The 14,257-nt window shown below is 35.0% G+C and overlaps 1 protein-coding gene across 1 annotated transcript in view; it reads right to left on the reverse strand.

Annotated features, from left to right (window-relative positions):
* RPAP2 (RNA polymerase II associated protein 2) overlaps positions 1-14,257 on the reverse strand; it is an 85,662-nt gene that overhangs the window by 52,089 nt on the left and 19,316 nt on the right. Inside the window, exons 7-8 of the mRNA XM_026497615.4 lie at positions 5,040-5,075; positions 2,279-3,212 (exon numbers count right to left, since the gene is read on the reverse strand). Coding sequence (XP_026353400.2) covers positions 2,279-3,212; positions 5,040-5,075 — 970 coding nt within the window. The remainder of the gene's footprint in view (positions 1-2,278; positions 3,213-5,039; positions 5,076-14,257) is intronic.

Genomic DNA, 14,257 nt, shown 5'->3' on the forward strand with positions numbered 1-14,257 from the left:
AGACATAGACAAGAAAGTTTGTAACACTACAGCCCTAAACTGGAAAAGCCTAAATGCTCATTAATATGAATTGTGGCATATTTCTATGAAATACTATGCAGCAATGAAAGAATGAACTATAGCCATGAGGAACACCACAAATGACTCATGAACATAAAGCTGCATGAAATAAACAGGAAACCAAAAAATATATACTATGTGAATTTACTAGTTCAAAATTGGCAAAACTATTCCATGTTATTATAATAGCTATTCATTTTGGAAAGAGGTAATAATTAGGAGGAGACAATTTGTTTTACTCAAATTTCTTGGCCTGGGTAATCATTACAAGGCTGTATTCTTTTGTGATAATTCAGTGAGTTGTACATTTACTATCTACATTATACTTCAATGAAAAAGTTTTAAAATGTTATGCAACAAAGGAACAGTCAATTAATTTTCTTTAAGTAATTTTTCTTGTTTAAAGCTTATAGCACAAAAATGATAAAACAAATGATATATTAATGTAGTTTTATGCAGCTGAGCAACAGAGATCAAGGTTTCTCCAAGCTTACTATAAAACATGAATACTGTATAATAATACAACTGAAGTGATTTAAAATATAGTACTGGGCTAGGGAGCATTGCCTAGAAATACAAGAAATTTCTAAATTTTTACAGTATTTCCACTTTCACTCTCTTTCTAAATCTCCAAATGTGTTCTTAAATTTAGAGCCACATTTACTCAGAAATCTTTATTTATTTTTTTTTTTAAAGATTTTATTTATTTATTCGACAGAGATAGAGACAGCCAGCGAGAGAGGGAACACAAGCAGGGGGAGCGGGAGAGGAAGAAGCAGGCTCATAGCGGAGGAGCCTGATGTGGGGCCCGATCCCATAACGCCGGGATCACGCCCTGAGCCGAAGGCAGATGCTTAACCGCTGTGCCACCCAGGCGCCCCCAGAAATCTTTAATAACAAAGTTTTGTCAGAAAAACAAGGTTATTGCCCTACTCCTCTTCAGGCCAAATAACTTCATTTCTCAAGCTATACAACAAAACAAAAATGGGCAAGAGAAATACTGAAAGAACCTCTCTTCCTTAATCTCAGCAATATACATTTAATCTCTACAGATAATTACTATTTACTGAGTACCAACTGTATGTCAGGCACTGTGATAAATGCTTTACATACATTATTTTTAAAATTCTTAACAACTGGGGCGCCTGGGTGGTGCAGTCATTAAGTGTCTGCCTTCGGCTCGGAGCGTGATCCCGGGGTACTGGGATCGAGCCCCATGTCAGGGTCCTCTGCTGGGAGCCTGCTTCTTCCTCTCCCACTCCCCCAGCTTGTGCTCCCTCTCTCGCTGGCTGTCTCTCTCTGTCAAATAAATAAATAAAATCTTAAAAAAAAAAATTCTTAACAACTGAGCTAGGAAAGCTATTTATAGTCCCATTTACAGATGAACACTCAGACTCAAGAAACCAACTTTTTATACAGCTAGAAAATGAGACAGCAGATATTAAAATCTAGGTCTGATGTGCTCCTTCCATTTTCTCTTATGTCCATTATTTCCCAGTAAGTCTCCTTTACTATATTATTTTCATTGATATTATTTTAAACAGGCATGCTTGCCAAATACTATACAAATATTTTACCATTCAACTAGTAAGTGTACTCCACAGTATACAGTCCCACTGGAAATAAAATACAAAGATACACATGCAGAAATTTGAAAGACTAAAAGAATACAAAGAATATTTGTTGGCAGGAAATAAAAAACCCTCTTCAGAGAGTCTACATATTATACAAAGAACTAGGTTTTAAAGAAAACTTTATCCTACAAGTCTAGGCTACATTTATGAAATCTTCTGGGGGCAAATCTCAACTTATTTGGAAAACTGTAATGCCAATACTGGAGATGGCAATTTTAAAAAAAGATTTTATTTATGAGAGAGAGAGTGCGCCCACACGAGTGGCGGGGGGGGGGGGGTTGGGGAAGTGGGGAAGGGAAAGGGAGAGAAAGATCTCAAGCAGATTCCCCACTGAGCAGGGAGCCAGTTGTGGGGCTTGATCCCACAACCCTGGGATCACGACCTGAGCCGAAGGCAGACACTTAACAGACTGAGCCACCCAGATGCCCCTGGAAATGGGATTTTAAACCAAAAAACTGATCAACTAAACAAACCTTCTGAAAATTTAACAATTATCTCTTTAATATTACTCCTGTTTCAAGATTTGTTATGGTGAGTACCCCATATGCTAGCAGCATAGAAAACTTATCATCATTAAGACATACCTCTTCGGAGTCTTGAGATTTGGTTTCTTCACTCAAAACATATCGTCCTCTATAAAACTCCCTTATCCTCAGATTTAATGTTTCAGTTTCTTTTTTCAAGTTCTCATAACTTGGCAGTGGTTCAATGGCTGTATCTGAGGCCCTAAAAGGTAAAGACTCATCCAAGCTGTTCTGAGATTCCTGCAAGGCAGGGAAATGTCTATCTGGGTCAGAGTGTATGTCATCTTCATCAAGTTCTTCTTCTTTAACCAGAGGGGCTGAAGACAGTTTCAGACATAGAGAAGCATAATTCTGGCCATACAAAAACCTCAAAGTTTCTTCTGTCTTCCATTCATTCAAAGTCTCCTTCAGGATTTTAAGTAAGTTTGCCTTTGCAACTTCAGGACACATCTGCACCGGACTAGAGGCTGACCTAGAAACTTGGTTTGATTTGGCAAATTTTCTCTTAAAATGCTCAGCACTTTTCTTACTTATGCCTACTAAAGTTATTTTTGAACTACTGTATTTATTTTCAGAATTTTCTGTAGCTTCTAATTTTTCTTGCAAAGGACTATTTGAAGAAATCTGAGTACTCAATTTCTGTAAAGGAAGTTCACCAGCAGCAGCTTTCTCATGACTATCTAATCTGCAATTGCCTAGCTGTTCAGTGACATCTATTACTGTCTGTTCCTTGTCTTCATGTTTGGAGTTAGCTTTCTGACCAGCTTTCTTTTTCATTATGCGTTTTTTGTGCAGCTGTGGACTTATACCCGTTGCATTTGGTCTGTTTCCTGGTAGAATGGAGGAAACAAAGTCTTGCTCATTATCACTGCTGCTATCACTATGAGAGCTAGAAGAACTAGATTCATAATGCTTCTCAAAATGGCCAGGATTGTCAATATCTGATGTTTTAATGGCCTTAGTGCATAACTGTACTTCCTTTCCAGAATGGCCACTGTAGAAGGAAAGAAACAAAATAACTATAATGGAAAAGCAAAATGTCCCATAGCATTTATATTTTGTAACTTTCAAGGTAAAAATCTGTACTCCCTAGGCAAAGCCCTATATATATATATATATATATATATGTATGTATGTATACGCACACACATACACACATTTCCAAAGACTACTATAAATCTATGATTTCTCTACATCTTATTTGATATAATTCTACCATTTTCTTTCTGTCTTTTCCCCCATTATTTAAAGTGTTACAACAGTACAGCAAAAAGAAAAAAAAGCTTTGATAATTCTATTGTAATCAATTTTGATTTTTGCCTGTTGTATTTCTGTGACTATTTCATATATCCTTTTTTAAAAAAGGTTTTCTTTTGAAAAATTCACTCTTGCTTTGTCAAAAATATGTATTACAGAACTCTGCTTAGGTTTTGAAAGATAAAAGGATAAAAAGACATGTTTAACCATTTTCCAATTCTGGTTGATAGTTATACAGACAATTCCATAGATAGAATAAAAAACACAAGAAAGTCATAGCAGAAAATAAAGTTGGTTTACTGAAGAAAGATATATTTGAAAACCCAGAGTTACAACAGAATGCTAACAATAAAAAATAGTTTTCCCTTTGACTATGTTCCTTCAATTTTCAATTAGGCTTTAAAAAGATTAAGAATTGTGAAAGAAAAAGAAGTAGGAAAAGAGTAGCTGTGTCTATACAAACTTGAGATATGCAATGATAGATAAGCAGCTACTTTCAAGCAAATGCACATATCAAAACTTTAAAAGATTAGGATAAGGATTCTGGGTCAACTGGGGGCAGGGGGTGGTGAGAGAGTATATGAACTTTCTACTTTTCAGGCAATTTTTCTGTAAACCTAATAAAATTGGTCCCTTAAGGGGATATTAATTTTTTTAATGATTAAAGAATAAAATGAAATAAAATAATGCAATAGTAATAAAAAAAAGCATACTAGGTAGAAGTATAAAAAAAGGAAAAAGAAAAACAGAGTTGAAAGTAAGGTTGTCGATGGGAATAAAGAAAAGGTATAAGTTTATTCAGTATTAGAAATCATTTTTTTTAGTTAGAATCTAGCCTATATAGCCATGGGACTGTTTCCTGTATCGGAAGTAAGTATAATTTCAAAAAAAATAAGAATAATTTCACTTTTGTATGTTCCATCCTTTCTCTGAGAATTTTAAGTTAATTATATTTTTCTATATTACTTTAAAGCCATAAATTAAAAATACTTATCAATAAGTATCTCTCACATGTGCTCAATTCCATGTGCTAAGATAGCAACTAATAACCAGGAAAATTTATCCTGATAAAAGATTTTATAAAAAATGTGTTTTGAGAGATGGTTATAGTTGGGCAAACAACACCACAAGGAGAGTTTAGAAAATATCACAACTTGGAATTTCCATTAATGCTTTAGACCCTCTTCCAAATAATAAATGATATATGAAGTTTTGAAATCCTATAAAATAATAAAAACCTTTCAACAAATGTAATTGGTATAATCCACTTGACAAAGAAGCACAGTATCTCAGATGGAAGTTGTGTTTGTGTCATATTTCAACAGGTTCAATTAGATTTCCTCAGTAGGAACAGCTGTACAATAAATCATACAGATCAAACACATCATCTTACTATCACAAAAGAAAAAGCTGTACAAGGCAAATATCTCTTTGTGTGGGCTAAAATGGGCACTTACATAATGCATCAACACAGGAAGTCCAAGAGCTCATACCACCTGGTTTACTCTTAATGTTTCTATTAACATGAATATATAGAAGGTAAGTAATACTGATTCAACCATACCTTTGTCCTTCCTGTAGCAGCTGAAAATCAGGATGTCTGTGACAAAACAAGCAATAGAAAACTGAAGGCAACTGATATGTCAAACATTTTCGAGTGTTTGTTATAACTACATTGGATAGAAACTATAACTAAAAGGAAATAGTTCATTTAAAGTTTTTAAAGAAAAAATTGAAGGACAAAGTATTGTGAAACTCATCTGTAAGAAATCTGGATTAATCTGTCTTTTCCAAAATTTATTCACACTTTAGGAGTAAGTTCAATTTCCATGAGCCCAATAAAGTCTTCCCTGAATAACCTGACTAAAGTAAATCACTTCCTTCTGTAAATTCTAGTCAGTATTATCCATTCAATTAATACATATTAATCAGGTACTCCTCTATGACTTAATACTAAAATTATTACCTACATGTCTTATTTTTCATATATTTAAGTGTGGTTTCTTAACTAAACTACAAGCTCCTTGAAGGCAGAGATGATATACTATAATGCTTCTATTTCCTTTTTATAGTCAATAGAGGTTTTGCTCTAATTTCTGAGAAAGCAGTTGTATTATAGTATGGATATGAACTATGTAGATAATGTGACTTAATTTAATTCTAGGAACAACTTTGCTATGCAATACCAGAAATCACATTTGGCTCGGCATCATGGATTTTTAAAAGGCGGAAGAAAAAGCTCTTAGAAAGCCAATATAAAAAGGAACAAATATAACAGCAAGTGAATCCAAGAGGACAGGAAAACTCTGTAAAATACTTCTCAAGTGACTCAGAAAAAGTGTCTTCTAAAGATTACAAAACAGATTAAATAAAAGTAAATATACAAAGAAGAACAACAACAAAAAAAGGAGTGTGATATTCCATGTTCATCAATAGAAAGACTCAATATCGTCAAGATGTCAGTTCTGAACTTGATCTACAGATTCAATGCAATTCCAATCAAAATCCCAGCAAGTTATTTTGGGGGTATCAACAAATTGAGTCTAAAGTTTTGGGGAAGGCCAAAGACCCCAAAGCGCTAACACTATATTGAAAGAGAAGAACAAAGTTGGAGGACTGACATTACCTGACTTCAAGCATACTTCAAAGCTACACTAATCAAGATAGTGTGGTAGTGGCCAAAGAAAAGACAAATAGATCACTGGAAGAGAACAGAGAACCCAGGAAGAGACCCACATGACTATAGTCAATTGATCTTTCACAAAGAAGCAAAAGCAATAAAAAGTTAAAGACCATCTTTTCAACAAATGGTATGAACAAGTGGGTATTCACATGCAAAAAAGTGAATCAAGACAAAGACTGACACCCTTCACAAAAACTAACTCAAAATGGATCATAGACCTAAATATAAAACACAAAACTATAAAATTCCTACAAGATAACAGAAGAAAACCTAGATGACTTTTTACATAGGACACTGAAGTCATAATTCATGAAAGAAAAAATTGACAAGCCAGGTTTCATTTAATTAAAAATTTTTACTTTGTGAAAGATACTGTTAAGAGAATAAAAAGAAAAACCACAGGTTAGAAGAAAATATTTGCAAAAGAGTATTATCCAAAATATGAAATAACTGTTAAAACTCAACAATAAGAAAACAACTAAAAAAAAATGAGTCAAATACCTTAAAAGACACCTCACCAAAGAAGATATAAGGATGGAAAATAAGCATATGAAAAGATGCTATGCATCATATGCCATCAGCAAAATACAAATTAAAACAATAATGAGATATCACTACACACTTACTAGAATAGCTAAAATCCAGAACACTGACATCACCACATTGTGGTGAGCATTTGGAACAAGAGAATTCTCATTCTTGCTGGTGGGAATACAAAATGGTACAGTCACTTTGAAATAAGTTTGGTGATTTCTTTCAAAACTAAACATACTCAACCATACAATCCAGAACTCTTGCTCCTCAGTATTTACCCAAAGGAGTTGAAAACTTATGTCTACACAAAAGCCTACACATGGATGTTTATTGCAGCTCTATTTATATCTGCCAAAATTTAAAAGGAGCCAAGATGTCCCTCAGTAGGTGAATGGTTAAATAAGTTGTAGTAAATTCAGAGAATAGAATACTATTAAGCACTAATAAGAAATGAGCCACCATCAAGCTCGGAAAAGATGTGGAAGAAACTTATAGTTCTTCTATACGCAAGAACTATATATAAACTAATAATACGCATTTTGTATTATTAAGTGAAATAAGCCAGCCTGAAAAGGCTACATACTGTATAATCCCAACATTCTGGGAAAGATAAAACTAGGGAGATAGTAAAAAGATCAGGGGTTATGGGGGAGGGTGGGAGATGAGTAAGTGGAGCACATAGGATTTTCAGGACTATAAAACTACTCTGTATGATACTGTAATGGTAGATACAAGTCATTATATATTGGTCCAAAGCCACAGAATATACAAGGCTTAGAGTGAACCCTAATGTAAACTATGGGCTTTGGGTGACAATGATGTGTCAATATAGGCCCATCAGTGGAAACAAATGCACAATTTTGGTGAGGATGCTGGTAATGGGGGAGGCTATACATGAATGGGGGTAGGGGGTATATGGGATCTCTGTACCTTCCTCTCCCTTTTGCTATGAAGCTACGATTGCTCTAAAGAATAAAGTCTTCTAATAGGAAAAAAAAAAAGTAAACATAGAAACTAGGTGTACACAAAAGAGAAGATAAGGCATTGAATATTAATCCTGTTTAAAGGACAAAACAGGGTCGCAAGGAAGGCCATCATATTGCAAAATACTTTCAATTAAAAAAAGTCAAGCTAAATGGATAGATGGAACCAGAGGTCATTTGAGTTATGACACTGAAAGGCTGCCAATCAAAAAATGTCAGAGTTGCAAGTATTTTTCTATATAATTAAACACATCAACCATATAATATTATTTAGATAATCCATTCATCTTTGGTCTTAAGCATAAGAGGCACTGCAGGGAATTGGCTCTCCTACCAATCCTCTCCTTAAGTTATGGGAGGCACTGCTAACTGATTTGAGGCATTCTTTCCCATTAAATACCTTTTCAGTACCACACACCAGCAGACATATAGGATGAAACCAGTATTTGCCATCCCTGCTTTAGAGTATTCCCCCTGTAGTTCAGGAATTCCCCAAGACCAATAATAAAAAAATTTAGAAGGAAAGGCAAAATAAGGCAATGGGCAGTGAGCTGCCTGAGAGTAAAAATGTAATCTATTTTTGTTTCTTCCTTAGTCCCTCAGCCAATTGAGGCATATCCTTTCCCAATCACCCAAATTATCCTGTTTACCCTACTTCTTCCCACTCGCTAAAACTCTAGTCATAGAAGCTATCTCAGTTTGGTGTTCCTCAAAGCAAAGGACACTACTTGGATGGTGACTAGCCTTGACTGCTCCAGGGTATATTTATAACTCCCATTAAGAGCTTTTTTGGCCAAAATAATATGCCAACGTTCACAACAGAGAGTTTTATTGCCTGTTGACTACATCCTCCCACTTCCACTTGTAGTTCTCTCATTTTTCCTATCCCACATCCCCACCCAAGTCTTCTTGGCTAAAATTATCAAGGCTCAGTAACTTGCAACTGTCTGACACTGGGATCTGAGTATCACTACAGGGAAGAAAGCATGTGTAGACAGTGATTCTCAATTGGATTCTTATATTCAATAGCTAACCTGCAAAGTATATTCCATCATTCCTTCAAATATAAAATTCTATTTTATATATAAAATATATAATATATATATATAAACTATTGTGTGTATGAATTATGCTGGGTATACTAATATAAAGAACAGATTATTTTTTTTTAAAGATTTTATTTATTTATTTGACAGAGAGAGAGAGACAGTCAGCGAGAGAGGGAACACAAGCAGGGGAAGTGGGAGAGGAAGAAGCAGGCTCCCAGTGGAGGAGCCTGACTCGGGGCTCGATCCCAAAACACTGGGACCACACCCTGAGCTGAAGGCAGACGCAAGGATGTTACAATTTAGGAGGAGGAAAATGGCTGTTCTAAGAGCTTTACAAATGTTAATCCTCCTAGAATGAGTAGTTCCTACTGTTATCCTCATGCTACAGATAAAAAGACTTGAGTACAGAAAGAATCAGTAATTTGTGCAAAGTCACATAGCCTGTAAAATGGTAAAGCCGGGAATCAAACCAAGACAGCAGAGCTCTTAACTACATTTTGCATCATGAAATTCAAGAGAGTATGTGGCAAGTATGATGAAATATACATGAGCTGCTACAAGAAATTAGAGAAGAAATAAAAACTTCTTGTTGAGCGAATGAAAAAAAGCCTTGGATTCAGTGGAGTCTATAAAGATTTGATACAGTTTGTATTATAAAAGCTAATCCTATGATCTGAGGCTTTACTCTGTAAACCTCTTTTTTCTCTTTCCTTTTAGGATGTTATCATACTTAAATCTAAAAAACAAACCCTTCCTTCAATCATACAGCCCCCCCCTCCCATTTTTCATTTTAAGCTTTCTTTAAAGTCTGCGCTCGTTTTCAATTCCACATCTCCTCTTCAATCATCAACCCTGTGCCTCCTGGAATCTGTATCCATTACTCTACTGACATGGCTCTTATTTTATTTGCCAGAGAGAGAGACAGCGAGTGTGCACAAGCAGGGGGAGAAGGCAGGGGGAGAAGGCAGAGGGAGGAGCAGGCTCCTCGCTGGGCAAGGAGCCCGATGCAGCACTCGATCCCAGGACCCTGGAATCATGACTCAAGCCAAAGGCAGATGCTTAACCGACTAGGCCACCCATGTGTCTCTACTGACATGGCTCTTGCTAAGATCACTAATTACCATGGAAATGCTAAATCTAATGGATATTTTTCAGGATCCCCCCCCCTTTTTAAAGTAGAAGAAAAATAATCAGTATGAAAGGAGAGCTTCAAAGAGGAAGAAAATAGGAATAAATCATGAAGCAAGCTTCAGTGAGAAAAGAATCAGGAATACAGAAAGTACTGTATTAGCAATGAGGAAGAGAAATGAGAGAGCATAAGAAAATAGTGCTGAAAGAGATTCTGCTGAATGAGCTCAACCCTTTCATTTAAGCAGGTTAAATTATCTACTATGAGTTAGGGCTTGGGTTCAAAGTTTGCAAAGAGAAGGAAGGGTCTGAATGTATCAGTCAGTAACAAACAAAGAGAAAACATGGGAGCACACAATTGAGACTACACAGAATAAACTGGAACCGGGCTGGAGGAATGCAGAGAGAGCTTTGGTACCAGGCAGAGAGGGGTTTAAATCTCAAACGTGTATATATAAGCCAAGTGTTCCTGGGTCACTAAACCTCTGTGAGCCTCAGTTCCATCATCCATGAAATGGGTAACAATACTTCCCAGGGATCTTGTAAGGACTGAGACAGGTTCTAAGAAATGAGACAGCTTATCTAAAGCACTAAAGTGCTAAATGAGATGGCTTATCTAAAGCGGGTGAGAACTTTACCCAATAAAGAACCCATGCACAGAAAAAAAGGATGACTGAAGCTTGGGAAGGTAGACATGGTAGAAGGTTAAGGGTCTGGCCACCCTGGAACAGAGCTAAGGCAGAGACAGGAGGTCAAAATGAGGTCACAAAGCACACTCAAGAGTGATAGCTGTAGATGAGATAGAGGCTGTGGTGAGAAACGGGAAGCTCTTATTTCAAGATGTTGGAGGCAGAATACCCCGTATAAGAATAGGTCTAAGTATGGCTGAATGAAGGGGTAATCAAAATGTAAACATTCTAAATCATGAATACAATTTAAGATAGTTTTATGAGAAATATCCAGCAATACAATGACATTTTTTTGAGGAAAAACACTAAGAATTAAAAGAAACTCAATCTCTTAAAGGCAAGGGGAAAAATCAGAATATACTGTCTACCATATGGTAGGTGGGGTTTTTTGTGGTATAATACACATTACACAAAATTTACCATTTAAACCATTTTTAGTTACAGTTCAGTGGCATTAAGTACATTCCTACTTTTGTATAACTCTCACCACCATCCATACCTAGGGCTTTTCATCTTCCCATACTTTCCACTAGCTGGTTTTTACATTACTTCATTAATCCCCACATAACTTACAACTTTATTTTTACAGATGAGGAATCTGAAGCTTTGAGAGGTTAACTAATTAACTAGTAAACCTAGGATTCAAATTTGGGTCTTTCAAAGTCCCAGCTCTTTCTACCACATGCTGCCTCTAATTAAACTCAGAAAAAAGACAAAGTTGTGAGGGTACCACCTTCGCTTAACCTCTCCTAGAGGAACTCAATATACTTCACAAGCTACCATTTTCCTCTCCTTTGTTTCATTTTTCTGATTTCAGGTAAAGAGAACTATGTGGAACATCGTTTCTAGATACTTGATGAGTAACCTTAACAGTCTCTCTGATTTCCAATCTATAAAATGGAGAATGATACATAACGCTAAAATAAATTCGATCTAAGTTTAATGAGGTACTAAATGAAAAGTTCAATATTAAACTTCAGTTTGTTTTGCTATGAGCTGTTTTAGAAAGAATGAGGCACCAAGTCATGTTGCTTTCTTTTTATCCTTAGATGAAATTCAAAAGCCTTTTATTAAAAGTGCCATCTCTCTTTGCTCTATGTACCTTCCATTCCCTTCAAAGCTTATGTTGTCCCAGAGATAATTCTCAATCTAACTGACATGAGCTTAACTTAAACAAAAATAATCATGTTAAAGAATATGTTCAAATTGGTTCTTCATAAACATTTCCCATTATTTTCACTGAAGTACAAATTAGATGATTAACTATAACTTTAGCAAAAGAAATCTAAAATCAGAAATAACTTCTGCCAAAAAACCTGTGAATGTATGCATATAGATGTGTATGTTTGAGTCGGTCAGAATATGTGCTTAATAATTAAACATGAACCAGCAGAAGCAGCAGGCTTCAGTTTCCCCCATGGTGGAAATTTTCCAAATATAATCTGAGACATGTTAAGACCTCTTTCAGAAAGTTTTTATTCTGTATACCAAGCAACAGAAGTGGCTGTTCAGGAAGAGGTTATAGAAGTTGTTCTGCAGAGGTTTTTGGCTTCCGCACCTCTGAGATTATACTGTTTATTGCCAAGAAGCATGTGTGAAAATCCCCTTCTCTGGGCCACATGATGGCGCTTTTAGCTCTGTCAGCATTAACCATTCACCCTAATTTTATCTTTTAAACCATAATTTGATTCTCAACATTTGTCCTTCTCAGTTTAAACTCCTCATTTTTTAGGTTACAAAGAAACTTCCAAGACTTGTCAGAGCCTACAATCAAACGAAACAGGATTTCGAAGTGCCACTATATGACTATCTAAATGAGCACGCTGTCTCAGAGGAACACAAGTGTATGTGGTCTGTTTCTGGCCACCAAGTGGGTGAAAAATTTCTAACTCACAACATGAGAAGCATCATACTGCGTCATGACCCAGTCCATCTAGGTCAGTGTTTTGTCTCTGACACGGCATCAGGAGACATTTTGTAAGAAGCACTGCTGTTCTCCATGACATTAAAGATATACTCCAGATATTTTTTCATATCTTAATAATAAAAATGAAGGAGTAGAAAACCTCTAAGACCCCTTCTGACTCCAAAGCCTCAACAGAAGCACGGAGCTAGACTTCAAGAATTTGTCTAAATCTTTCTTAAATCTTAAATCTATCTATACAAAGAGGTAGTGAGCTTTCTATGATATAAAATAATACCTTAGAAATGTTAAGAGAGACTACAGATTTTAGTATTTTGGTATCTGGTGAAAAAATTTATATTAGCTTTTACAGCAATGTAAGAAAGACTATATTGAGTCAAATTCAATATTCTACTTCCAAATAGTGTGCAAGATCATGGTGTCCCTGAAGATGTCAACTTCAAGTTGTTCTGGACATGTTATAAAACATTCCTGGTTTTTCTTCATAATTGAAAAATTTTGATCCAATCTTTTATCAACCTTCATCTTTACAGATTGAAGAGTTCAAATTATTTAAGTAACTTTTATTCTAAATTCTTAAATGAGACAGACTTCCCTAAAGATAGTATAACTTTCCCTAGTCTTATGCTGATAATTTTAATTTTCATCACTTTTATAAAAGATATTTCCTATCTAGCAAATTTTCACTACAGTGGCAGTGACTGACTCAGAACTGTAAAACATTAGAACTAAAGGGAACTAAGAGACTAAATGCAACTTTCTACTTTGCAAATGAGGAAACTGAGGCTTAGTGTTGATGATAACAGACTTTCTGACAGTAACACAACTAAAAACCTAAGCTGGACACAACAAAACAGTACTCTTAAAACTGTGGATCAGAATCAACCAATTAAGTGGGTTGCTACTAGCATTTTTAAAAAGCAACAGAATAGAAAATATCAGAGGCTTTTTGTGTTATAAGGATAAAAGTCATTTCATAAAACTTTGTTTCAGTTATATGTATGTATTGGATCATAATGTAAAATATACTCATGGTCGTTAAAAACTTTGGAAGTCACTGCAATAAAATACTTAATTCTTTGAGTGGATTTTAAAATTTGCTCTTATTTTCTTAAAATTTAAAATTTATTATTATTTAATAATTACTATTAATAAAACAAACAAAATTATATTATGATTTAATTATGATGAAGCAATTTATTACGATGACACTTTCAGCTAATAAAAATATCTCTGCATTAAATACTAAATGCTAAATACTAGAAGAAACAATTTTTCCCCTTTAAAAGAAGATAGATTCTGAATGTTATACCCCATACCATTTGCGAACAGACTTTCTTTAAAAATCACATTTCTGTAGAGCTTACAGGTGTAACAGCTAGAAAGGCTTTTGAAAAGAACACTCAATTCTAGAATTCTTATCATTAGAACACATAAAAATATCAACCATTCTCTGAAGACACAGTGACATCTAGTGGATTCATGAAATAAACTGACACAAGCTTGTCCATAAGAATTTAAAAATTAAGGTAACACTGAGCATGCAAATATAAAAGTTACTAATATGGCTATATACTGACAAGTATCATACATAAATAAGGGCTACAGTTACACTATGTACACTGTGACAATTATATATTTATAGATTACTCACTGGTTAATTCCAATCAACTGGAATCCTGGCATTCAGAACCTATCTCTAGCTTAAGAAATACATTTAATCTTTCTGAGCTCGTTTGATAAAGATGTTGGGTTAAATTGTCTCTAAGCGCCTTTCAGCTCTTTAATTATG

This window comes from Ursus arctos, unplaced genomic scaffold (assembly GCF_023065955.2).
Source record: "Ursus arctos isolate Adak ecotype North America unplaced genomic scaffold, UrsArc2.0 scaffold_12, whole genome shotgun sequence".
NCBI lineage: Eukaryota > Metazoa > Chordata > Mammalia > Carnivora > Ursidae > Ursus > Ursus arctos.